The sequence below is a fragment of the Primulina tabacum genome, chromosome 10 (assembly GCF_025594145.1).
Source record: "Primulina tabacum isolate GXHZ01 chromosome 10, ASM2559414v2, whole genome shotgun sequence".
In the NCBI taxonomy this organism is placed as follows: Eukaryota; Viridiplantae; Streptophyta; class Magnoliopsida; order Lamiales; family Gesneriaceae; genus Primulina; species Primulina tabacum.
Window position 1 is genome coordinate 10,200,255 of NC_134559.1, and position 26,471 is coordinate 10,226,725.

At 36.3% G+C, this 26,471-nt stretch overlaps 1 protein-coding gene across 1 annotated transcript; it reads right to left on the reverse strand.

Annotated features, from left to right (window-relative positions):
* Positions 1 to 992: 992 nt before the first annotated feature.
* LOC142506176 (uncharacterized) lies at positions 993 to 25,728 on the reverse strand. The gene is made up of 25 exons (XM_075619346.1): positions 25,494 to 25,728; positions 25,057 to 25,180; positions 24,867 to 24,929; positions 23,608 to 23,709; positions 23,335 to 23,503; positions 23,109 to 23,207; positions 22,862 to 23,011; positions 21,870 to 21,909; positions 21,500 to 21,557; positions 21,330 to 21,412; positions 20,757 to 20,855; positions 20,449 to 20,564; positions 20,249 to 20,367; positions 19,740 to 19,810; positions 18,757 to 18,862; positions 18,352 to 18,491; positions 18,054 to 18,212; positions 17,869 to 17,972; positions 13,591 to 13,766; positions 4,610 to 4,799; positions 3,853 to 3,952; positions 2,733 to 2,901; positions 2,352 to 2,434; positions 2,174 to 2,250; positions 993 to 1,561 (listed from the first exon to the last, which is right to left on the reverse strand). Exons 1-25 carry the CDS (start codon positions 25,563 to 25,565, stop codon positions 1,390 to 1,392), a joined length of 2,841 nt encoding a protein of 946 aa, XP_075475461.1. The 5' UTR covers positions 25,566 to 25,728; the 3' UTR covers positions 993 to 1,389.
* Between the last annotated feature and the right edge of the window lie 743 nt (positions 25,729 to 26,471).

The following is a 26,471-nucleotide window of genomic DNA, read 5'->3' on the forward strand; positions in this document are numbered from 1 at the left end:
ATTTAGGCTCAATAACACCTATTTAATTGAAAAAAATAAATGTTTATAAAAATTAGTTTTCGAAAATAATACATTTGATGTTTTAAAAGTCCTTCGTTTGTCCAAAACCGGTTTCCCGAATAAAATCGAGCTCGTCTCGTAAAATATTTTGAATTCTATCATTTTTAGAAAAATTTAATCATATCAGTAAGCCTTGAAAATATTTATTTTATCTTGGTCGTCCACGATCTCCTTTCCTCAGCCTATTATCGAATATTCGGATAAAATGCTTCAATTTCATGAAATCATGCACTTTAAACATTTAAGCATGTAAAATATATCTATCAAGTATTTAAAATCAATTAAGAAAAATAAATATGTAATGTAAATCATTTGTATACATGCAGTTTATATGAGTTGACTTTTGGATATTACAAAAAATGTGAATAAAAATATAGATAATTAATATAATAAATAAAACAGTATCTATATGTACTAAATGAAGAAGAAAGATGAATAAAAAAAGAATGTTAATTCAAACATCGAATTACGTACGGTGAGACCAAAGATTCCTTGACCGGGCACCAAACCCATGTTGTCTTGAATTTAAATTACATTTGTGTGACTAGTATTTAATTTAGGGAGGAAAAAAAAACCTCATCCCCATTTTATCAATAAAAAAAATTACTGTAAGTTGGTGTGGTTAGACAATAATTATTAATAGTAAAAACTTTTGTGAGACGGTCTCACGAATCATATTTTGTGATACAGATTTCTTATTTGGGTCATTCATGAAAAAATATTACTTTTTATGTTAAGCGTATTACTTTTTATTGTGAATATCGATAACATTCATCCGTCTCACAGATAAAGATCCGTCATACCGTCTCACAAAAGACCTACTCATTATTAATTATTATAAATTATAAAAGTTAAAAGACATGCAAACTCTTTCCATCAAAAAAGAAAAATAGATGAAGCAACTTGTTAGCTATGTTAACCGTAAAATAATCGAAAACAAACTTTTTTCGATATTTGTAAGAAGTGCAAAGTAACCAAAAATGTAGTTCTCAGAAGGTTGTTAGTGATGGGAAAAATAAGTATCCCAACAATTGCAAGAAAATGCAAAATTCTCCGAGAAGCTTTAGCGCTAGATACCGATATGTGAACCCTGTCCTAAACTTAGGAATAATTGTACAAATCAAGTTGCTATCATCAGATTCGATTCGGGTTCGTACATGTTTTGACAATTTTCCTAGGCTGACCCCCTCTTCCTCTCAGGGTATATGCTGTGGTAGATTTGGCTTAGAAAGAGAATCTTCAATACAAGAAAGGTCGAATGAAGACTCTTCTTCCCTTGTTGGTGTCCACTGGAGATTCGCCTACGTAGCATTACAGCATCCAGTAGCGTTAGTTGATCTTCGGCTTCGGTCTTCTGGGCTTTAATACGATCCAGAGTACAACTGCAACAACCAAGAAGGCAGGTATCGTGGTCATGTCAAACTCTACATCCACTTTTCTCTGCTTGGTGCAGTGAATTGGATGGAGACTTGCAATGGTAGAATTCACATAATCAGCAAATCTGCAAAATAAAAAACGAGAATAAGAGAGGACACAATCAAACTGGAAGTTCATAGCAAAATCCCCAACTATAATTCCAGTGACTCACAAGAAACACTCTAAGCTTTAAAGAAGAAAAAAAACTATAATTCCAGTGACACTAAAAATATGTAAAATTTATTATGGGTCAGCATTAGATTCGCTGAAATAGATTACATTGTTATAGTTATTTCCTATAGGAGATTCATATATGATGTCAGTACTCTAGGCTTCAGGGTTAACCAAGCGAATTCTTATAAATCCTCTCAAAAAATAAAATAAACTTTTTCATTATAGTACTTCAGGGTTAACCAAGCGAATTCTTATAAATCCTCTCAAAAAAATAAAATAAACTTACTCATTATAGTACTTCAATGTCATGAGAGTATGTTAGGTTTGAAAAACTAATTGTTCAGTTTGCCTTAGATTAAATTTGACGTATGGCCACTATTAATAGCCCAAGCATGTCAAACATTTGGGCGCCGCCTCAACTCCAAATAAAATTTAAAGACTAGGATTAAATAAATTATATAAAAAAACTAATTTAAACAAGACATCATGGATTAAAGCAAGATGGTAATTCAAACTTGCTGACCCTTTAGACGCATCCTCTAGAGTGTGCAGCAGTCTTAAGGCATCAGTATAACTTAGTTTCCCGGTAACAGTTGAAATCTGAAAGAATACCGAAAACAAAATTTATACACAACTATCCCAAACTAATTATGAAAAAAGGTCAGGAAAATATTCGATATAATGCAGTAAATGACACTTACTCTTTTCCAGAGACTAACAACATACTTGTACTTGTTCATCAACTCACGTTCATGGGAATAAAATAGTTTGAAAGTCTGTTCCGCTGGTTCTCATTTAGTCAAAGAAAGTATTTTCTCGATGAAACTAAATTTAGGAGGAATCTTCATTATAAAAAGCCAACATATACTCTTTAAACCTAATTCGATTTAAAACCCACACATTATTTTCCATGACATCATCAGAGTGGTTAAATAAAATGGCTGATGAACGGTGTGATTCCCAAATTTGCAAAAACTCTGCCTACAACCTACCTTAGTCGTGCAAATGGATGCTTAATTAATTTTTTAACAAGAAAAGGTATCAGGTGCTATTAAAGATCTTAATACAGCAAAAAAGGATACATGTACGCTCCATGACAAGAAGATGAATGGCTGAGTTCACAAGTTGTATGGTTTCCTCGAGAGTTGTTAATATATAACTCCGAGCTATGGTATCAGACTGGAACTGGGAGACATGCCAGCCTTGGGAGGTAACAGACAATGGGTTGCAACCTACTGACCATATCCAATCCTGTTGCAAATTGAGATGTGTTAAAATAAATGTATTACGAATACAGTAGATAAATATCCAACTCTATTCCCCAATATAGAGTTGACATCATCATGTCTAAATGATATTAACAAGCAAACAAAAAAAAAATCCAACAAAAGTTTTACAAGAAACGTGAAGTATGATGCACCATCACTTCAGAGCAGAGTTCAAACGATGAGTGAAAAAAGGTGGTACTTGGTCATTCTTATGTGACTGGAAGAGAATGAAGAGAATTTAGCAAAGCCAGACATAATGTACAAACGAGAACAAGGAGATAATTGAAATTTATGTTCTAGTAAATAATTCTGCATGACATATACAATAAATTCAAAGGTATATCTACAAGGAAAAAATTTCTCTCAAACCCCGAAACAGATAATAAGAAGGCTGATAAGAAGGTACAGACAACAAACTAATGTTGAAACATCAGAGTCAATTTTGAGTGACTTCCAAGTTTTAACAGGGGAAACTAATTCTCGGTGACTAACTCCATTCTTTGGGGTGTCCAAAGTTTCTCTATTATCAATATCAAATCCACTAGGACAAGCAGCTATAATAATTGTATTGGTAGCATGAATTATTACTTCAAACAGAACCACGTAATTATGCATTACAAAAGTACAATCATACAGACAATTATGCTATTATCCACCCTAGACCTACTGAGTTAAGAAGCAGATACCTAATTGGTACCTAAGCACCTAAACCATAAGATTTCTAGAAGATCTAACCCATTAAAAGGACCAAGTATGCATTTAGGAAATATGTATTTTTTTCATGTTCACTTTAAGATACCATTTCCACACAACTTAATATCTAGATAGGCCTAGATCCTTGTTTTAACTATTTTTTCAAACCTTGGAAGCAGAATTTTCAATCTTTTCTAGGAATGTCATAAATCAGGGTAAGCTGTGGTAAACAATTTACAACCTCAATGGCAGATTCATGGGCTTGACTGTAAACAAGATGAAGAGGAAGCAATCCAGCCAGGTGTTCTGAAACAGCAGCCACAGCAGCTTTTGTAGGTCTCCTGTATAATAGTAGATATTTTAACTTTTTGTGCGCCAATAAAAGCTTAACTAAAAATTTCAGGACATTTTAATAAGCAGCAATTTCCATGGCTTTTTTGGGTTGTCTTTGCGGAACGCAGAAACTAATTGTTTAAATTATTAAAATGCAGGATTAATCTTTGAGAGATGCAGACACTAATTGTTTAAATTATTAAAATGCAAAAGAAAAAAGAAAAAACAAACCCAAAATTTAATCACTGATTAAGCAGCTAAAACTTTTGAGTAAGTTCTCAAAAAAAAAAAAAATTGAGTAACAATTATAGTGGGTGCAATGATCAAACTTCTTCTGCGTTTAAAATAAAAAGAATATGATTAGGTGCTGATTATTAGAACTTGATAGAGATTCAAAAGGGACTAACATCAGGCAACTAAGAGTGTGACTACCATGAAGATATATGCATGACAATCTCGCCATCAGTGCTTATTTCTTCCATGTTGACACACAAAATATCAGTGTAGGATGTCTAGATAATCTACATGCTCATGTAACTTATCTAATAAAAAATATTTCAAATTTTAGGAGTAAGAAATGAAAACCATCAAGTACAAAGCCAGCAATCATAAAATATGAATCACTATTGTCAACATAATTCATCACCACTGTGCATTAATTTAACCTCATGTCCCAGATAAGTGACCGCCCATTGCATTGCAAATGGCTTTCCCTTGATGATGACTCCGACTGAACAACAATAACCATATCAGACAGTGCCTTTGCTTGATAGTGCTTGTCAATTAACAGAGCATCACCATGAATGAACCAAAAAATAGGGATTTCCAGCATAGACCTTCTATGTGCATGTGAGCCTACATCATCAAAGAGAAGGTATAAACTAACAAAACATTTTAATCTAACTTGAATGACACAAATGAAAATTTTTTGGCTGTTGCCAACAAAGGACAGTTTGATATAACACAATTTAGGCAAGTTAACATTTTAGGCATTTATAAATGTGCAACTATCAACAGCACAATCCTTGAGCATATGTTCATTATTTTACCTGGCTGATGCAGTATATAATTATATAAAATACTCCAGAATTATAATGCAACAGTAGAAATCATTTTTAACAGGCATAAAAGCAATCCATGTTCAGTTTGGGGTTATGCGAGCCTATTCACAATCTGTGGTTGAGAAAATTCAAGATTTTCAATGTCCAACAATGTATATATTTTGGATCAAAGAAGTTCAATTTTCAAAAAAATTGAAGCAATACAAGAAGTTGGAAGGCTATGCTTGGAAGTTTAAATTTTTATTAGGCATGAACAATTATGTATATTAGTTGAATGTTGTTTTGTTAGTTTATATTCATCAATTTTGTTTATTTTTTCTAATTTCATTATTATTTTTATAAGCCAAGAATTACCATAATAAAGCTCATTTACTATCTTCAGGTAGGTAGTTTTGTATAAATATATCTTTTAAGTGAGATTTTTAAGAAGAAAAAAGGAATTCATTATAATCAAATTGTAACTTTTTCTCCAAGCTGAGATTTTTTTCTCTTCTTCTTCTTAAACAAAGAACTTATCAAGATGTGATCCTTATGGCGTTCTAAATATCAACTTATCTATGGCGTCTTCATTAAATTCATCTTATACCAATGTTCTTGTTACCTAAGTTGTTATGGTAGCGAATCACTAGTCTCGTAAGAACTTAGATCAAGAAGAAGATAAGATTTACGCAAGAAGTAGATAATGTTATTCGACTAGAATAGATTTTGAATTACAATCATACGCATAACAGAAGAAATATTTAGATTGGATCAAATCTTTTTATATATATGGTAGGATTACCAGAAAATTGGCTGTGTGGAAAAAGGCTTTTTTGTCCAAAGGGGGAAGAGTAACATTGATCGCTGCGGTATTGAATGCATTGCCTATATACTTTATGTCACTTTTCAGGGTACCGAAAGGAGTAGCGGCGAAGATGGAAAACATAATGAGAAATTTTTTGTGGGATGGAAACGAGGGTGAATCACACTGTCATATGGTAAGGTGGGAACAAGTTTGTAGACCGAAAGAGAAAGGAGGATTGGGGATCGGAAACATTTGTTTGAGGAACAAAGCACTTTTGGGAAAATGGTGGTGGAGGTTTGGCGTTGAAAACGAACCGCTGTGGAAAAGAATAATAAGGAGCAAATATGGGTTACAAGAAAATGGTTGGGATGCAGGGTTGGCGATTAATGTGACGTTTAGCGCTCCGTGGAAATTTATCTCAAGCACTTACCCGACTTATCACCAACTATTGAGATTAATGGTTAGAGGGGGGACTAAAATCAGGTTTTGGGAGGATATTTGGTGGGGGGACGTAGCTTTCCGGGATTTGTTCTCTTCTTTGTTTCGTATTAGCTCGGCTCGTAACTTGCCAATATCTTATTTCTTTGCTTTCGACAATGTGTCAAATGATTACTCCTGGGATTTGCATTTTCGTCGGCTTCTCCGAGAGGAGGAGGTTGTTCATTTGTCTTCATTGTTAGGTATCTTAGAAATGGTTAGGCTTGTCGACGGGGTAGATGATTTTAGAGTGTGGGAGGGGGATCCGTCGGGGAAGTTCACAGTCAAGTCGTTTTTCCATTCATTCTTCTCCGCGAATAATGGTGTCCAAAACTTCGATTTTAACAAATTCATTTGGAAGACACCGATTCCTTCAAAGATTAAAATTTTTTCTTGGACGGCAATTCTTGGTAAGTTACCTACATCAGAGTTGATGCAAAAGCGATGGCCTAACTGTGCTCTCTCTCCCAATTGGTGTGTGTTGTGTCGTAATGAGATGGAAACGCAGGATCATTTGCTGATTCACTGTAAGCTTTCAATTGAATTGTGGTCAAGGGCGTTGAATGAGCTGAAATTCGTTTGGGTCGTACCGAAGACAACCGCTGATTTGTTCAATACGGATCTCGGCCAATGGGTTGGTAAAAGAGGAAGAGTTTTTTTGAGGGTGGTGATCCATGGCATATGCTGGGGCATTTGGCTAGAAAGAAATAGAAGAATCTTTGAAGATGTGGAAGCCAGTGCAGAAGAGTGTTGGGAGAAGATCAAATTCAAGATAGTCAACTGGATTGGAATTAATAAAGATTTTCAGGGTTTATCAACACTAGATCTTTTAAGGGATTGGACTTATGTGTATTGCTAATTTTGAGTTTTATAATTTCCTATTAGTGGACCACTAGTCCACTTCATGTAACTGAAAAACTATTTCAAATTAATATAAGTAAGTTTCTTATAAAAAAAAGATGTATTCCAAGGATTATTGGACATAATTTATAAAAGTTAATAATTTTTATATGGTATCAAAGCCGGAGGGTTTTTCCTTCGGAAAAAAAATGGCCAACACTGATTCCAGCTCATTGACCGATGGCGGCATCTCAAGCCCATCCTTGGCAGCCAAAAACTCCTCTTCTCTCACGCTCTTTCCCAGTTTCAACTCCTCTCTGTCCATTCCAGTCACAAACTCGATGGCCACAACAATCTCCAACGGGCGCAATCGGTAAAAATTGCAATTTGTGCCCGTGGCAAGTTAGGTTATTTAACCGGCGAATTACCCACCCCGAAGTCTACTGACCAGTCGTACAAATCCTGGTTGGTGGAGAATTCTTTGGTTCTCACATGGTTCATGAATTTAATGGAGCCCCAGGTAAGTCATCATTACCTCTGGTTTGAGACAGCTAAAGACGTGTGGTATGCGGCCCGAAGTATGTATTCAGATCTGGGCAATGCTTATGTTTCAAAGCCGGTCAAACCTAAAGGAGATGAAGCAAGGATCGAAATCTGTCAGTATTTTTCAGATTTGCAAGAACTCTAGCAAGAACTTGATTTGTTCTTTGAAGAAGACCATGCCTGTGTTACAATGCACATGCAGTGTTAAACTGTGGAAACAGCTTGAGAAAGAAAGGGTTTTTTGATTTTCTTGCGGGTCTCAATCGCGATTTGGATGAGGTGCATGGTCGCGTGGTGGCCCGGGATCCTTTCTCATCTCGCATAAGCACCCGTCCTCTGCAAAATCTCACTTTGATTCAAAGTCTTCCAACCGCCCAATTTGTGAGTGCTATCATTATCCTGGCCACACACAGGATAAGTGTTGGGAAATTCATGGCAAACCACCAAATTGGCAGCCGAAGGAGGATGTCAAAGCTTCTCAAAATCTACAACAGGGAAATCTGGTTCCACTTCCGCGCCTTTGACCCAGGGACAACTTGAACAAATCTTCAAGTTCGTGAATCAGTCTTCGGTCACCTCGCAATCCCAGTCCAGCCCCACTAATGGATCTTGTTCTATAGCAAAATCTGGTACGATTTTTTCAGTTCAAAAATCTTCTCCTTTGGACACTTGGATCATGGATTCCAGGGGCTTCTGACCACATGACAGGTTGTTTATACGTGTTTTCTACCTATATTCTTGTACTCATCCTACCAATGCTGTTCCTCGCCTGATGGGTCTGTGACATAGGTTGATGGAATTGGTAAACATAAAACTGTCTTCAACCCTGGTCCTTCTTGCAGCCTATCATGTTCCTGCGTTAAAATGCAATCTAATCTCTGTCGCAAAACTAACCCGGTATAATTTTTTTTTTTTGATAGAAAACTAATTTTATTATAATAGTTTGAATTTACACCATATACACGGATGAGTAATCCGCAACGTTACAAGAATTCTAACTTAAAGCACCACTCTAAGACATCATGACACAAATCTCACGACCATACAAATTTCCAATCCCTGACTAAATCCGAAATACATAAATGATTGTACTCCTGCAAGTTTGTCGTCCAAGATGCGACTCTGAATTTTATTTTCTCCCAGACTTGATCGACGGACTCCGAAACATCTTCAAATATTCTGCTACTCCTTTCCAACCACAGGGACCAAAATATGTAGTGTATTATCAAATACCAGAAATTGCTGAATTTTTTTGCTATGGGACACCCGGAGTCTGAATAAAAAAGATCTTTAGCTTGCCTCGGAAAAGCCCATTGAAATCCCAGCTCTTTTAGAGCTCTCATCCAAATACCTCTAGAAAATGAGCAATGCAGAAGTAATCCTCATGCTTTCGACATAAGCAACACCACTGCGGGCTTAAAACGCAATCCTTCCACTACATGCAGCTTCCCCAAGGCCACGATCCACGAGAAAATCTTAATCTTTTGTGGGACTTGTACTTTCCAGATAATATGAACAAAAAAATGAACAATGGGAAATTTGAAATAGGGAAGAAAGAGTTATAAAAAGATTTAACAGAGAACAACCCTGAAGGGTCCTCCAACCAAACTCTAAAATCCTCAATACTCATCTGCAATCTGACACTCTCTAAGACTCCTAACAGGATAGTGAACTCACCTAACTCACCCTCAGTAAGATCTCTTCTAAACCTCACATCCCAAATGATAGAAGAACTGCCCCCACTATTGACGACATCTACGAAATGACGGATAGATTTGTTGGTTGAAATGCAAATATGAAACAAAGACGGAAATATGATTTTAAACGAGACCCCTCCCTCCCAAACATCCTCCCAAAAACGAATGATATTTCCCTATTTTGGCACCTCCCCTAATAAGTTGATGGAAAGCCTGGTAAGACCGAGAGATAAACTTCCAAGGACTTCTGAATGTCGTTTTCTCCGCCAACCCCAAGTCCCACACGTTTTCCTGTGGCCCATAGATGTTCTTAATAACTTTTTTCCACAACGACCCCCTTTCCACTGAACATCTCCACCACCATTTACCAAGAAGAGCCTTATTCCTGAAGCATATATTCCCCAATCCCAAACCTCCTTTTTCTTTTGGTTTACACACCTCCTTCCATCCGACCACATGGCAATGGTTCTCTTTGTCATCACCATCCCACAAAAAATCCCTCATCAGTTTTTCCATTCTTGTAGCCACCCTAATTGGCACTTTGAAAAGGGACATGAAATAAGATGGCATCGCACAAAGCACGGCCTTAATCAAAGTAAGGCGACCCAACCCAGGATGGTAATTGTGTCGCTAAATTTCTGCTCTCTTCGTGTCAATTTCAGTACCCACTATCGGGGAAGACGACTGGCAATGCTAGAGTTCATGATGACCTTTACCACTTCAAGGCTGATTATAACAGAAGTCGACTTCAAGTTGAGTCTAGCAATGTGTCTTTATCTGTGTCTAGTGATCAAGAATAATGTCGTGGCATCGAAGGCTTGGCCATCCAAATTTCTCTTATTTACAAAGATTATTTCCTCGTTGTTTGGCAATAAAAAGTTTACTTCGTTAAGTTGTGAAATGTGTCAATTTGCTAAACACACTCGCACATCATTCCATGCAATCCCACATGAACCGTCCACCCCTTCTCCTTAATACACAATGATATATGAGGACCCTAAAAAATTCTCACCTCAAATGGAAAAAGATGGTTCCTCGGGTTTATAGATGATCACACACGAGTGACTTGGGTATATCTTCTTCACGATGAATCAAAAACAAGCAAAATGTTCAAAACCTTTCATAAAGTGATCCAAACCCAATTTCAAACCCAAACTCACACACAGACAATGGGAGGGAATATTTTAATCCGTTCTTAGGGAATATTTAAATGAACATGGTATTATTCGCCAAAGTCCGTGTGTTGATACACCCCAACAAAATGGGGTTTCGGAACGAAAGAATAGAAAGTATCATGGGCTCTTATGTTTACTATGAATGTTCCCAAATATTTTTGGGGGATGCCATATTAACTTCTGAATATCTCATCAATCGTTTGCCAAGTCGCCCTCTCATCAGCTTCGATTTAGGGGGAGAAAAAAATGAATCTAGCTTCTGGAATAATTTGAGCGTACCCTTACCTGCTGGCCTTCACATGTCACTCCATATCCGGGCAGCAAACTTTCCAGCCCTACCTCGAACAATAACAGCCCTTCCAGATTGGAAATCGAGAAAGAACATAAGCCTAAACATCATGTCTACTCTCGAAGGAAAGGGCCACAAATTGGAAAGGAGGTAGGGAACTCTCCTCATTGCCAAACGGATTAACCAATGGTGGAGGCACTTAGGAAAGGTGTTAGATCATGCACTCAACATCCTATCTCTCAGTTTGTCTCGTATTCAAAACTATCACCCTCATTTCATGCTTTTACATCAAACCTATCTAGTATGTTTATTCCAGGACTGTCGAGGAGGCCATGATTATTCGAATGGAAAGCTGACATCCTTTAAGAATTTGAAGCCAAGGACCTCATAGCATTGAAATATTTATTGGGAATGGAGATTGCGACAAGTAAAAAGAAAGAAAATACAACTTGGATCTCTTGGAAGAAACATGGATGTTGGGATGTAAATCTTCGATTGAACTTGGTAACAAAGAAAAGATGCTTGAAGGAGGATCGGTGGACAAGGGGAGTTATCAACGCCTTGTTAGGAAGACTTATCAACCTTTCACACACAAGGCCAGATATCGCATTTGCAGTCAGTTTGGTTAGTCAATACATGCATTCTCCATGTCAGGGCCATCTTAATGTTGTGTACCGCATTCTGAAATACTTGAAGCAAACACCAGGAGATGGGTTATTCTTTGCTAAGATCACTTATAGGAGTTTAAAAGGATTTACAGATGCAGACTGGGCTGGTTCAATTGATGATCGAAAATCAACATCTGGGTATTGTACAGTGTTATGGGGAAACTTTGTCACGTGGTATAGTAAGAAGCAGTTTGTTGTGGCTAGGAGCAGTGCAGAAGCATAGTATAGGGCTATGGCACATGGAATATGTAAGCTTATTTGGATTAACAGAGTAATGGGAGAGTTAAAGATAGGATTTGAAAATTTTATGAGACTTTACTGTGATAATCCAGTTCATCATGATCGAACTAAACACATTGAAGTAGACCGACACTTTATTAAAGAAAAGATAGAGGGCCCAGTTGACATTGAATATGTCCCTACTTCCTAACAACCAGCAGATCCATTCACTAAAAGACTCAGAGCAAACTCTTGAATTTCTTGTTCACAAGTTTGGCCTCATAAACATCTATAGTCCAGCATGAGGGGGAGTGAAGTAATAATTAGATTAGATTAGATCAAATCTTTTTGTATATGATAGGATTGTGACTAGATATAGATTGATTCTTATACCAAAAATCATGAGATTTTGATTTGTATTCTGAAAATATAAAAGAGGGATGTATTCAAAGAGTATTGGACATAATTTATAAAAGTTTTTATTCATTTTTACAATAGCCCTTCTCTTCTATCTAATTTCCTTATTTATACTAGTTGTTACAACTCCTAGCAACTAACTCATATAACTGTCCAACTCCTATTTGTGCTCTTTCCTCCTTTGTTGTATCAATACCCGCTTCGTCGAGAGAGAAAAACACCTTGTCCTCAAGGTCTGAGCTGGCAAGGATAATGGAGTTAGAGAGAGAGAAATTCAGAATTAGTCCAGCCTGATTCCTTTCCCTATAGATAAAGGTAAACGAGGGCAGCCTATTTCCTTGGATGTCCAGGCAAAACTCCATGCCCGTAATTTCCTCCCCAAAGATATCACTCATTCCCATAATCATCATAAGGGTAATTGGACCGTATTTCCTTTTTCTTTTCCCAATTTTATTGTTGGGCTACCATAAAAATATCCCAAAAAGGAATTGAGATTAAGATTTCCCATCCGTATCAGAAACCCCCAGTCTTCCACGGCTTCCCTACCAGTGTTGGTTGCAACCAAGCTGAATTCGGAAGTCCATATGGAACCACTGATTTACAACCACTTGACCTATGCAACCATCCTTCTATGAGGCCTTCCCAATTTTTATATAGAAATTTCTTTGCACTTTCCCATACGGTAGAGCCAACTGATTTTTGACGCCTTCAAGCAATTATCCGGTATTGGGTGATGGCCTGAAGCGATGGTGTGGCCATATATGTCCACCTGCTTGAAAGCTCACCCATGTATCAACTTGCTCGACGCTTACAATTAACCGGTTTTCCTTATCACTGCTCGAGTTTGTCATCCAATATTTGCAAACGGATCTTCAATTCCTTCGCTCAATTTGTAAGAAATTCAAGGCTATTAGTTTGTTTATCAAGCAGCAGCATGTGATTCTCTTGAAGTGTTGCAAGTTCGGAGAGGATTTTTTCGAATTTCCATGCGTGTGTCTTCTCCCATGAAGATCGAATCAACAATTTGAGAAACGATGTTATAAGAGATGAGAATTTGACGAGAGCACCAATGTTATGGTGGTGAGATCGCTAGTCTCCTGAGAAATTAGATCGAGAAGAAGAAAGGATTGAAGCAAGAATTATTCAACTAGATTAGAGTTTGAATTACAATCATAGGCATAACCCTTCCTTTGTCTCTAATTAACTTATTTATACTAGTTACAACTCCTATTGACTAACTCATATAACTGCCCAACTCCTATTTGTGCTCTTTCCTCCTTTGTTGTATTCCGCGATTTTGCATGGTTTTTCTAATACCATTCTTGTGTGCCAATGAATTGAGTATATCAACAATGTTGTATGAGGGTCGTATCATAGGGCATGCTACAATTACAACTTTGACACAAAAAATATGCATAACAAATCAAATAAGATCTTGGTTGATCCAAAAACACATGAAAGGTCTTGACATCAAACCTTTCAAGGAAGCATGATCATTTAGCCTCTGCAACTGATGCTGAAGAATAGATGAATCGAGATAAGAACGGACTGTCTTTCTATAAGTTCCATTCACAAGTAACAAAGGAACAGCAGCTGCTCTCCTAGCCACTGAGAAAGCCATTGCCAAAGAGGGGTCCTCTGAAAGTGGCAACCTGTAAGACATCATACCCATAAAACATGACTGTACGGGTTTTATAACTAAAAAAATCACGAAACAAGAAAAAGCAAAAAAAAAAAAAAAAGCAGGGGAAAGTGATTTCCAATTTGTATGTATTTAGTTCTGGCATAGAAAATTTAGTGTTTAGCACTTTATGCAGTGATAAGATTTGTATAAAATTTTAGTCAGTGAATCATATATACAAAACTCGTATAAGAAGAATTCATCTAGGAAGTCGAACTAGGGAAGTGAAGGGCTGAAGGTGGTTAAATTGAGAAAAACATTTTTTTTTTACAGGAAACATAATATCATATAAATTGAAAGTTTCTTAATACAATAATAGCGGGTGAGAGGTCCGTAAGATTAAAACGCAAAACTTAATCTTCAAACCATTACAAACTTCCAATCCCTAACATCTGACACTGAGAGATGATTAAGCCCTTTGATTCTTGTCATTGTAGTCGCAACTCTGAACTTAATTATCTCCCATAATTCGCTTGCGCTGGCATTTTTGTCGTTGAAGATTCTGTTATTCCTCTCTATCCATATGGTCCAAAATGTGAGCTGAACTATGACATACCATAAAGTCCTTGCTATGCTCCGTGAAGAGAAACCCGGGTCGATAATAAACATGTCTCTAGCCCTCTGTGGAAACACCCATTGAAATCCGATCTCTTGCATAACCATACTCCATAAACATCGTGAGAATGCACAGTGCACCAACATATGATCCTGATTCTCTTCGTTATTTTGGCACAATGAGCACCATTGAGGGCTTAATGCGCAAGTTGGCCATCTTCTTTGCAACGAATCTGATGTAGGAAGTTTACATAGCGCCACAGTCCACGAAAAAATCTGAACCTTTTGTGGGACAGGGACTTTCCATATATGATCATGATAAGGAAAAACAGGAAAGTTCTGGATTGGAAAGAAAGAATCGTAAAAAGATTTGACCGAGAACAAACCCGTTGAATATCCCAACCAAACCCTGTAATCCTTCAGACCTAACTGAACCCTGACCGAATCTAACACACCTGATAGAATAGCAAACTCTCCCATCTCTAAATCATTGAGATCCCTCCTAAAGCGCACATCCCACCTAAAAGATTGTCTACCTTCTACACTGACCACCTCTAAGAAGCATTGGATAGGTTTGTTTGACAATGTACAGATTCTGAACAAAGAAGGAAAACGTTCTTTGAAAGAAGGACCCTCTCCCCCCCAAACGTCCTCCCAAAAACGAACAAAATTGCCCCCTCTCAAGACCGAACCCCACATAAGATGAATTGCCGGGAAAGTACGAGAAATGAATTTCCAGGGACTTCTGAAAGTAGCATTCGTGGCCAATCCCAAATCCCACCCGTTGTCTTGAAGGCCATAAATGCTATGAATCACATTTTTCCATAAAGTCCCCTTCTCCTTTGATCCTCTCCACCATCATCTTCCAAGAAATGCTTTATTCCTCAAAACTATATTCCCCAAACCTAGCCCTCCTCACTCCCTCGGTCTACAAACTTGCTCCCATCCAACCACATGACATTTTATATCTCCGTCCATACCGTCCCAAAGGAAATCACGCATCATCTTTTCCATTTTTTTGGCCACCTTGATTGGAACCCTAAACAAGGACATGTAATAGGAAGGCATTGCGCTAAGTACTGATTTTATAAGTGTAAGCCGGCCCCCTTTTGACAAATACGCTTTCTTCCAACTCGCCAATTTTTTCGACATCTTTGATAGCACCGGTTCCCAAAATTCGAAGGTCATAGGCTTACCTCCCAGTGGTACTCCGAGATACTTGATTGGCCAAACGTCATTCTTACAACCAATGGCTTGCGCCAAGGCAGCCACTTCCTCTTCCTCGAAGTTAATCCCCAAAATGACGCTTTTTTGAAAGTTAATCCTCAGCCCGGATTTTATTCCGAAAAGTTTGATTATTTCCACAAGAGCCATCACTTGCCTCTTTGATTGTATCAAAAACAATGAATCATCTGCGAATTGAATATGTGAAGTTTCTATTTTTCCTTTGCCAACCACAAGTCCCCTCACCTCATCCCTAATCTTAGCCTTATCCACCATCCTCCCCAAAACATCCACAACCAAATTAAATAAAAAAGGGGATAGAGGATCCCCTTGTCTAATTCCTCTTTCTCCTTTGAACTTTCTCCTTGGCTTACCATTGATAAAAATTGAGAACGAAACATTAGACACACACCCTCGTATCCACTTCCTCCATCTTTCTCCAAACCCTTTCTTATGTAATACAAAATCGAGAAATCGCCAATCGACGTTATCATACGCCTTTTCCATATCAATCTTCAGCACCCAACCTTTCTTTTTCTTTTTGCGATATTCCTCAACCACTTCAATAGCAACGAGACAACAATCCAAAATTTGTCTTCCTTTGATAAAAGCACATTGGTTCTCGGCGATCGTATTCCTTACCACTTTTTTAATTCGGTTGGTCAATACTTTGGCTAAAATCTTGTACAAACTTGTTGTCGAGCTTATGGGCCGAAAATCGATGACCTTAATCGCATCATGCTTTTTAGGAATGAGACAGATATATGTTTCATTTGTGATGCTATTTACCACTCCGCTTTCGAAAAATTCAACGAAGACTTTCATCAGATCCTCCTTAACTACTTCCCAATTCTTTTGGAAGAAGGCTAAGGTGAATCCGTCCGGTCCTGGAGCCTTGTTCCCATCACTCTCAAACACAGCTTTTTTGACTTCAATTTCCGAGAAGGGTATCTCCAGTTCCTCTGCTTCAGACATATCCAAAGAGCACCATTCCAACCCATCCCCAACCCCCTCTGATCTCCTGTAGAGATGTGTAAAATAGTTAACAATGTTTTCCTCAATCTGTGTCTCATCCACAATTACTGACCCATCCTCCAACTCCAACTTATCTATTATCGACTTATTCTTTCTGTTAGTTAGCAAGGAGTGAAAAAATTTTGAATTTTGATCGCCTTCCCTTAACCATCTTAATTTTGCTTTTTGACTTTCCATTTGAAATCTTTAGAATGTAGCATTTTCCAGCTCACATCTTACCTCCCTTCTTTCCATCTGTAAAGATCCAGTCCATAAACCATTGCTTTCTAAATCATCCAGAATTTTTATCCTAGAATTCAGTTCTGCAATTCTAATATCCACATTGCCAAAGACTTCGTTGTTCCATTTAACCAAATCACTTTTCAACTTTTTGAGCTTAGACATAAACTTATATCCTTCCCACCCTTGAAAAACCCCTTCGTTCCACCAAATCTGCATGAGGTCCTTGAAATTGTGATGTGACAACCAAACATTCTCGAATCGGAATGGAACTGGTCCCCATTTCGACTTAGTGGTATCAGAGAGCACCGGGCAGTGATCCGATGTAATCCTTGGAAGCATACTTTGCCTGAAATTAGGGAATATGTCCCTCCATCCATTGGTAACAAGAAATCTGTCTAAACGACAACAAATTGGTGAAGCCCTGAAATTTGACCACGTGTATTTTGCATTCAGCAGGGGAGGTTCATGCTATCCCAAATCTCCTATCAAACTGTCAAAGCAAAACATACTCGCGGTGGAGGAAAGACTGTTCAATTTTAAGAAAAACATTTTTTATCTCGCTGAAAAAGTTAACATTCTCGGTCTTCATCTCTTTTTCCCTCGACTAAAATTAAGAATTTGGGCACACTTAGAAACAAGAATTTCGATGTATTTTCTACAGGACAGTTTTACATAGTAAGGGAGCTATGCTTCTGTTGCACCCTCAACCTCAGCCATATAAACCAACAAATTATTCTTTATCTAAGCAATTGCTTGGTGTTTAATATTCCAGTGGATTGTGGATATTAACTTGGTGAGAGAGCAAATTACATATCTAAACTTAAAGTCAGTCAATGACATGATAGAAGGTAGTTTTGCAAGAAAAATATTTTTGGATCGTATTAAAATAGATCTACTACACAATTCCTGTTAACAGATTATTGACTTTAAATGCAACACAATGATGAGTCGATGACTAAATTTATAAAATGGACAAGACAGATGAAATTTATTCGAAACTACACGTCAGGAACAAACAAATTATAAATATGACTTACATTTGCGTACTAAACATAGGTTGCTGAGAAGGTAACAGCAGGGAGGAAAGCCCGTCCTTGAGACTCTTTAGATCAAGGGGTAACTGTTTAATATCCCTAAATTTCTGTACATATAAAGACAAAAAATAAGTTGCCATACACACTCCCAGTTTTACCGAGTACTCAATCATCCACATTTCCTTTACCTCCTGTGTAATAAAAAAAAGTTGAAAGGAGATTTTCTCATGATAGTGGAATGCACCATCAGCAAGAGAAGGCGATATTATGTGCCTCAAAGAACCCCACAATGTTGCCCCTAGATGTGATAGAAAAGTATCACGTGCAACAGTATAATTTTGGAAGTCCTGCGAAGCCAGAAGGCAGTCAGTGCCAGAAATTGTCTTGTGAAGATATGCATCCATTGAACAGTTCTTTCAACAAGCAGCCACTGTGAAAAGATAGTGGAGAAATCAGAAATCCAATATCTGGTATGAAATAGCTTACCTCAATAGTATCACCGAACAAATTCCAGTTCTCCACACGCTTCAATGCATCTAGGGCTTTTTTCTTATGACTTTCACCATGTTCCTCACCCTCAAAAGACTGTAGCTCATTTTTCAAATCTTTCATGCGTGCATCAAGCTCTGGCATCATGATGAGTTTTAGTTAGAAAATAGAATCCAAAACAGAATGCAACAAAATAGTTCAAAAAAAATGTGGTGCCGCAATTTTCACAAGTATCATGGTGAAATTAATAACCCAATGAACAACATAATGTTGCTCACTAATACGAATTCCCATGTCCAAAAGATCATTAACCAGTTGTCAAAACAACCAAAGGTGTGAAGACTGAGAATGAAAAGACTAGGGAAGGAAATCTGTAAAGCAAGAACAAAAAAAAAAAATTACCTTCGCAAAGAGTAAGCTTGACCTTCCTTCCCTTACAATGTTTGAAAGCAAAAAGCTCATATATGTCGATTTCTGCGAGCAGGATATCTACGGCATGATGATCTTTCTGTAACAAAAGATAACTTGCTAGGGTTCAAGATTCCACTAAAATAATAGCCCGTCGGTCTCATCTCCACCCAAAACCAAACATGCAGGCAACATAACGCACATAAGCACCATCAATTACGTTATTCTTTCACAAAAAACAAAGATTAACAAAACCTTCAAGAACCCTGATAACAGTGTATAACAATTAACAAGGAAGAAGAGTTACATATCACAATCAAAAAGGCACATGCTACACTCATTCTTTCACAAAGACATGACGAAAGACGTTTTTTTTTTTAACTTTTCATAAAATTCAGTGACCATGACTCTAATACCCCATGTCGTCTCTTACCCCATTTAGGAAGCGAAAGAATATGATACTCGTGGCCCAAAGAGCTCCATGACAGAGAACTCGTTGTTAACAACAGTAACTACAACCGCAGATGTTACAGAGATGGTTTTAGAAATTATTACGACTATCTAGACATGTCTAAAGTTTCACATTTAAGCCTCTCCAACTATATGCATTTATGTCATGACGTCAATTTCATCCATCATGTTAATGATGCAAACTAGAGGCAGATATCCTGTAGTCTTCTTATAAAAAGGTTCATCGTTTGTCAGTGAAAATATTTCGACCATTTAATACCTGAATACAACTTAATTATACTATTATAATACTATATCTGGGGTATATATGCCTACTTTTGAGGTGAGATTGATACCTACGATGGCTAAAAATGAGTTCAAAGCTTTATCCAGTTTCAGAAAACAAAACTAAATGGTTACTCGATTTTATCGTGTATATCCAGTCAACAAATTAAAAGGAGTTGACAGTTAAATCCATTCAAACCAATTCCATAATATGCAATAAAATGGCAGAAATAATTCCATACATCACCAAAAACAGCAAATTTCTCCTGAATTGCCTCTTGCAAGCGATCTTCAGCTTCATCTTCTGAAATTTCTGGATGCATAGGAAATACTGTGATAATTAGATGAGTTGAAGAGAGTGTGATGTGTTCACCATCCATAATTAATAACTAGCAAATTGTCCTATATTTTGGCCACTACCAATCTTGGAAAATATATGAGAGGACTGGACTGGATAAAGCTAAAGTCTCGTAAGCCGGCCACACCAAATAGTTTTTTATTGTCCAAATACTTCTATGTCTATTTTCAAGTAAAGCAAGTCTGAACAGCCATCGTTCTATCAGAAATAAAATGCAAATATTAGAATAGTAAAATTCCATATTTTGCATAGGCACGTAAAAAAGCCAGATGCTTTGCTCCATTTGAAATTAATAGCCTCGAGGAAATTAGCAGGCAGAAAAGCCATTACCAAAAGAGTAATTGATTTGACAAGTTACACCTCATCAAACATAAATTCACTTGACCACAATACCTGTGACCGCACCAATGGTTTTTTCTACATTTGGTAAGCTTTGTTCAGTGCGGACACCTTCTCCACCAACTGAAGGTCCCCAACAAAAAGGACCCGCAGTCAAGTCAATAAATGCCCACCTAATATAAAAATTATCTCAAATTTAACTCTTAGCAAATGAAGAGATAAAATACTAACTGGGGTGAAGAGCGAGAATTCACCTATGCTTCCCAATCCATGTATCAGTGAGGCATTCAGCGTGAAAGCCACTGAAATCCCCAGACTTTAACTCTTTCTCAAGTATGAACTTTAAATCCTCACTTTTCCCTTTTAGCAACTGAGGAAAAATAAAATAAAAATAAATAAACTAACTAGAAGACTTAATTACAAAATGTTCATGAGAACATTCAGAATCTGATCTTTTCTGACATTGCATTGAATATTCAAGCATCTGCCTTTTCTTAGCACCAACATTTGTCTTTACTAGCACATGCTGGTCACAAAAACAGAAACTAAGAATAAAATGTACCTGCAAAACTTTGCTCTGGATTATTCCAGGTGTGTCCTTCCCTTGATATAGTTTCTCAATGTCGTTCAATGCATTCAAGCATCTATTATACCACTCTATCTGAACAAGAGTACAGCGAAATGACATAGAAAGCTCTATAATTTCCTCGAAATATAGAGAAAGAAATATATAACCTTGTGGTCATTTCGTAACATTTGACTTTGCCATAGATAAATTAAAAACATGATGAAAACAAAACATTCTCGATGATCGCACTTAAAAGAAAATTGAACAAGGGTCAGATGATTAAAGCTAATATGGTCAATAAAAAGCTTCCATTACTTAAAAAATAAAAATAAAAATCTTTCATTGTTGCAGATAGCAAATTTTGGCCAATCGATCAAAATAAAAACAAAAACAAAAAAAAACTCTTGTTTAAAAGAATTTCCTTTGCATTTTGTGCAGAGTCAAAAAGCTCTTGAATTTGTTGCAAACTAATGTGTGTGAGTAGTTGCGAGTGTTAAAAAATATTTCCACTATTTATGTCCCAGATAAATCATTATCATCAAACTTTAAAGGAGGAATATGACGCACCGTATCAGTCTCCTCAATTGAAGTCCAGGAAAATTTTGCCATTGGATGCTTTTCATACAAGGGTCTTGTTATTTTATCAAGATCTGACAAGATTATAAACAAATGCAAAATATACTTCTTATCAAGTCAACAGGAAAGTAGAAAAGGATCCCAAAATAAGTTTTACACACCGGGAACATTTAAAGCAATACTCCCAGACTGAAGAATTCTTTCTTGCAACGTCTTATTCTGCAGAAATCAATGCCATCATGGCTGATTCAATAAAATGTGATGAAAATCGCATTGCACGCATGTTTCACAGTAAATACATGGAACTTGAAGAATTAGCAATAAACTAGAAATGAGTTAATTGCTCAAGATGAAACACTAATGAAGGATTAGAAAATGTTAAATGTGAAAATTTTCAAGTTTGGGACAAAAATTCAATATAACGCATGATCAAAGAGGACCAGGATAATCTATAGTTTGTAATCAATCTCTAATTTAGAAAATAACAATAAAAAAATCATGCAAAGGGCACCAAATTTTTGTATGGCATACCTCCTTAAGCAAGTTTACTTCAGTCTCTGATAAGCCTCTCCTGGATAATCAAAATTGAAAAATAAACCCAAAATAGGAGAAAAAACAGGACATCAAATGTATCACATAGTATCAAGGCAGAAACAATGAAGTGAATTAGTCTATAAACAATTAAAGGCTATATAAAAGACGCTGTTCTTTTATTTTTTTTGTTATAAAAATTAAAAACACAGTTCAGATACACGCTTCCAAGCATCAATTTATACCACAGGACTATTTTGGTCTTTAACTATCATGCATGATGATGGAATGTGATTCTCAGTCATGCAATGAACAGAGTGACTGAAACTTGAGACAATGTCTTGGCATTAACTACACATTAGCATAACTAGCTTTAAAGGCTAATTATGGTTTTGAAAGATGAAGAATGAAGCAGACAATACCAAATTAATTTTTAAATCTCAAATTTATTGCGGTTTATCTCTTTGTTTTTATGGGAAGAAAAGGGGGATATTAATTTTTGGTCAATGCCATGCAAGACTAAAAAATCTTGAAAAATGGATATCTATGTAGTCATAACTTTAATAACTAAATGAATAAAGTAAAAATTGGTGGCATCTTCCATGTTGGAACTAAGCTACGACTAGTTCCAACTTAAGATCTTCATTAATCATGCCAAGCTGTTCTTTCATTTGCCAGTTTTGGGCAGGAAAATCTATTGACGCTTCAAAAGTCATACCATCAAAGTTGGGACAGATGCAGAACATAAAAAGAGAGAGCAAATTAGTTTCGTGGATGAAATACCTATGCCCATATAATGTGACATTAACAAAAACCCTCATAAAGATAATCATATACAGATATAAAACTCTTTGTTCAAGGGTCATTCTGTAGATTCTCCGCGCATCAATCAGCATGAAAATGATGATAATGTCAAAAATAATTTTATGACAGCACCAAAAAGTGGCAAAAGGATAACTTTAGTTCTCAAGATTTTTTATTTCTAGACTTACCTATAGCCATACTTGGCTCTTCCAGCATCACGCTTTGGGTTCAAAATAAAGATGTTATATGCATTTTCCAATTGTAAATACTCGACAAGAGAGGAGAAGAAACCATCCATCATATCAACATCAACTTGCCATAAACCTGTTTTATCATCCCTTTGACGACAAACAAAATTAAAATGATGAGGGAGACAAATTATGGCATGAAATTTAAAAGATCATAAATTTCACCTAATTCCTGGACACTAAATACCTGGTACTGGACACATCATCCCTGCGGCCAAAGATATCAATCGCACGTTCAAATATGGATGTGACTTTTTCACCCATTTGAATGGCGTGGACAGAGAAGCTACAAGAGCATTTAACATAAAATAATTCGATAACCATATATACTTCCAATGGAAGAAAAAATTCAAAGGTTCCAAATCTGTTGTATAGACTATGGAACGGAATGGAATAATCCATGTAGACAGTACTTGTTATTTATGTGACTGATGATGGGAAGATGGTGGTGAAGTTCTGGATCAACATTAATCTTGTAGAAGGGCACAAGAACTTCTCCAATTTGGGGAATCCTGGTGTGTTCAAATATATGATCGATTTTTGTGAACCAGCGTTCTAATTCTTCAGCATTTAGCTTAAATTCTGAAGAATGAAAAAGGGACAAAGTTAGGTGGAAAAGAACAATTATTCTACTAACTTCTGGGAAAGTCAAAACTCCAAAATTTTAACATAGCATCCCCACGTACCTTGGTTCCCCTTTCCTTCAAAACCAATAAATATGAAATTTACAGGGACTGGGAGATGCACTGAGTCAATTTCCAAAAGCTTCAAATAATTCGCAATATTGCCTAATATTTTAGGAAAAACATTACCTTTAACTGGGGATAAACAGAAATAAATTCATTGTTATCAACTATTTATGGGGTAAAATAAACCATGCCCAACTAAAAATATTATGGCTTGTAATAAAACTGAAGCCACTGAATAAACATGCTAGAAAGAGAAAACACCGGACAAACTGTGGATTATATTATGAATTGGCAGAGTCAAGAGAGCAAATGACAGCGTGCCAGGCTATATGGCCTTTGATCAACTAGGGGAGCACAAAAGAAAAAAGTACCGGCGACCTTTCTACAAAATATGCAGTAAGAAATTAACAAACTGATATCTTGTGCAGCAAAAAGTAAGTCCTCTTATTTGGCGAGAAAACCCAACGCTAAGTTGCCAATGCAAATGGTACATTGCTACTAGATCTGAACTCTAATATGTTTTAAACCTTCCCTTCAAGGCTTGAAAGAAATGAACTTTCCACACACGTATATAGCTATAGGCTCATTTCTCGAGGTTTATGAAAGTATAGTAACCACAGATTGTCCACACCTCATACAAGCCCCATTTAGAAGATATTGACAAATCCATTATGAAAAGGCAAAATGAACAATATTTTCCATTCAAAATAGTTTTTTAATATTTTAACCATTTGGATTGCACTGCCAACTAGAATGGCGTTGATATATGCTACCTTGGGAGATAGATATCAGCAAGCTATCCATAAATAAATTGAAAATTAATGTAAATGCCACAATTTCACAACATGGATGACTACACAAGCAACCAAGTACTTGCAGTCACTTTGAACGAGGCGAATTCAATCGACCAACAAGGCCGACATTATTAGCCTGACATCTGAAATTTTACCTGCTGTCAGAGGATCACCTTTGACATGTTATCAATTGTATCTCAATTATGTGCCTCCTGGAAATTTCACCATAATCGAGAGCCTTAACAAGGAAACACCCAACCCTCCACAGAAATAAATAACTTAAGCATCTGAAAAGAACCTTTGTGACATAAAACTTAAGACATTGAATTCAAGTAGTAGCAGCTTCGTCAAAGGAACAATAATAAATAATTCAATCAAAATGGACAAGATAAAGTTAAAGTGATACAAGCTTGTGAACTGAGCTTGTTGTCTGAAGAGACATATTGCCAAACAAATGACTACCTGCCTTCGTGTAGTTGATGATACTCAATTTGCCCATGTCAGAGGATTCCAAATCATCAAAATCTGGATCATCAGAAAATTCGAATGGCATCACAGTAAAAATAATAATGATAATCATATGTGCTTCAATGAAGGTATGCAAACACATGCATGACAAATAAATATCGACTGGTTACAAAGAAAGTCATACCACTGCGTATCACAGACTCGCTCCAGAACCGACTCTTCTCCTTGAGGTTGAACAGAGAAAATACTGATGATTTTCCACTTTTACGACTCTCAAAAGAAGAACCATTTGACCTATCACCGCAAAACTGAAATAAAAACCATACCAATGATTCATCAACTTGTCATTATTGCCAGGAGATGTATCAATCTACTCCACTCTTTTCACATTGACTACTATCTGAATCCTACCAAACAATGCAATTACCTTGAGCACAAATACAGATACAAAATTTTACAATTGCACATTGATACGAGACAGTAAGGGGATGGTCCAAAATCCAAATTGTGAAAAATTAATAGATTCCAACAAACTTGATAAACAGTTGAGGAACGAATTGCAGTATACAATAGCAAAATAACTAAAAAAATATGATAATTGATCGCTAAAAGATCACTCACCACGAGGATAATCAGTATCACAGAAAAAATTTGAGCAAGTTTATGATTAAACATCGAGGCCGATCCCCTCATTTGATACTGAAAACTTTTCAACAAATCCCCGACAGAAAATTTAAGCAAAAATCATAAACCCAGAAATCGAAACTCGGGTAGCAACCGATCTGGGGTTTTGCGAGAGAGCGACGAGTGTGAAGGATTCGGCAAGGACCATCTGACTTGAAAAGCGTAAATTTGTTAAAATAAAAATATAAATAAAATTTATTTAAGCAAATAAAATATGAATTATTATTTATTATTGATATTAGTGCACCATGCACGTGTGTAATATTTTTTGGTTAAGTAATTTGATTTATATTTGATAAGGCTATGCCTAATATCATAGATGAAAAAATTAATAAATGATCAGACTGTCATTTGAATTGATTATATTTAAATGGAGTATGTCTCTTATGAGACGGTCTCATGGATTTTTATCTGTGAGACGGGTCAACCCTACTGATATTCACAATAAAAAGTAATACTCTTAGCATAAAAAGTAATATTTTTTCATATATGACACAAACAAAATATTTGTCTCATAAATACGACTCGTGAGACCGTCTCACACAAGTTTTTGTCATTTAAATAATAGTCACATCATAATTTTAAAATTATTGAATGACTAAAGTACAATTTGAAATGTTGAAATAAAAAAAAAACAAAATAATATAATATGTACATCATATAAGAATATTTTTGGGATATAAAAGATGATATTTTGTTTCGTCACTATTAGTGAGATTCTTTATATATAGGCATATACTAAGATAAATATAAATTAAATTAATATTTTTATTTATGATAATTAAATTTATAAATTAGTTTAGATTTAAATATAACAAAAGTGGTTTTAGAAATATTTACTTTTCTATTATTTTTTATCTATGAACTATGATGATAATAACTAGCATAATTCACATGTGTTGTGTGTGTGCAAAT

Coding starts and splice junctions, on each gene's coding strand:
- LOC142506176 (XM_075619346.1), bottom strand. CDS start 25,565: ATGAGGGGATCGGCCTCGATGTTTAATCATAAACTTGCTCAAATTTTT. Junction 23,710..24,866: donor CATCAACTACACGAAGGCAG/GTAGTCATTTGT, acceptor CTAAAATATTAG/GCAATATTGCGAATTATTTG. Junction 18,492..18,756: donor CAAGCTTACTCTTTGCGAAG/GTAATTTTTTTT, acceptor TCATGATGCCAG/AGCTTGATGCACGCATGAAA.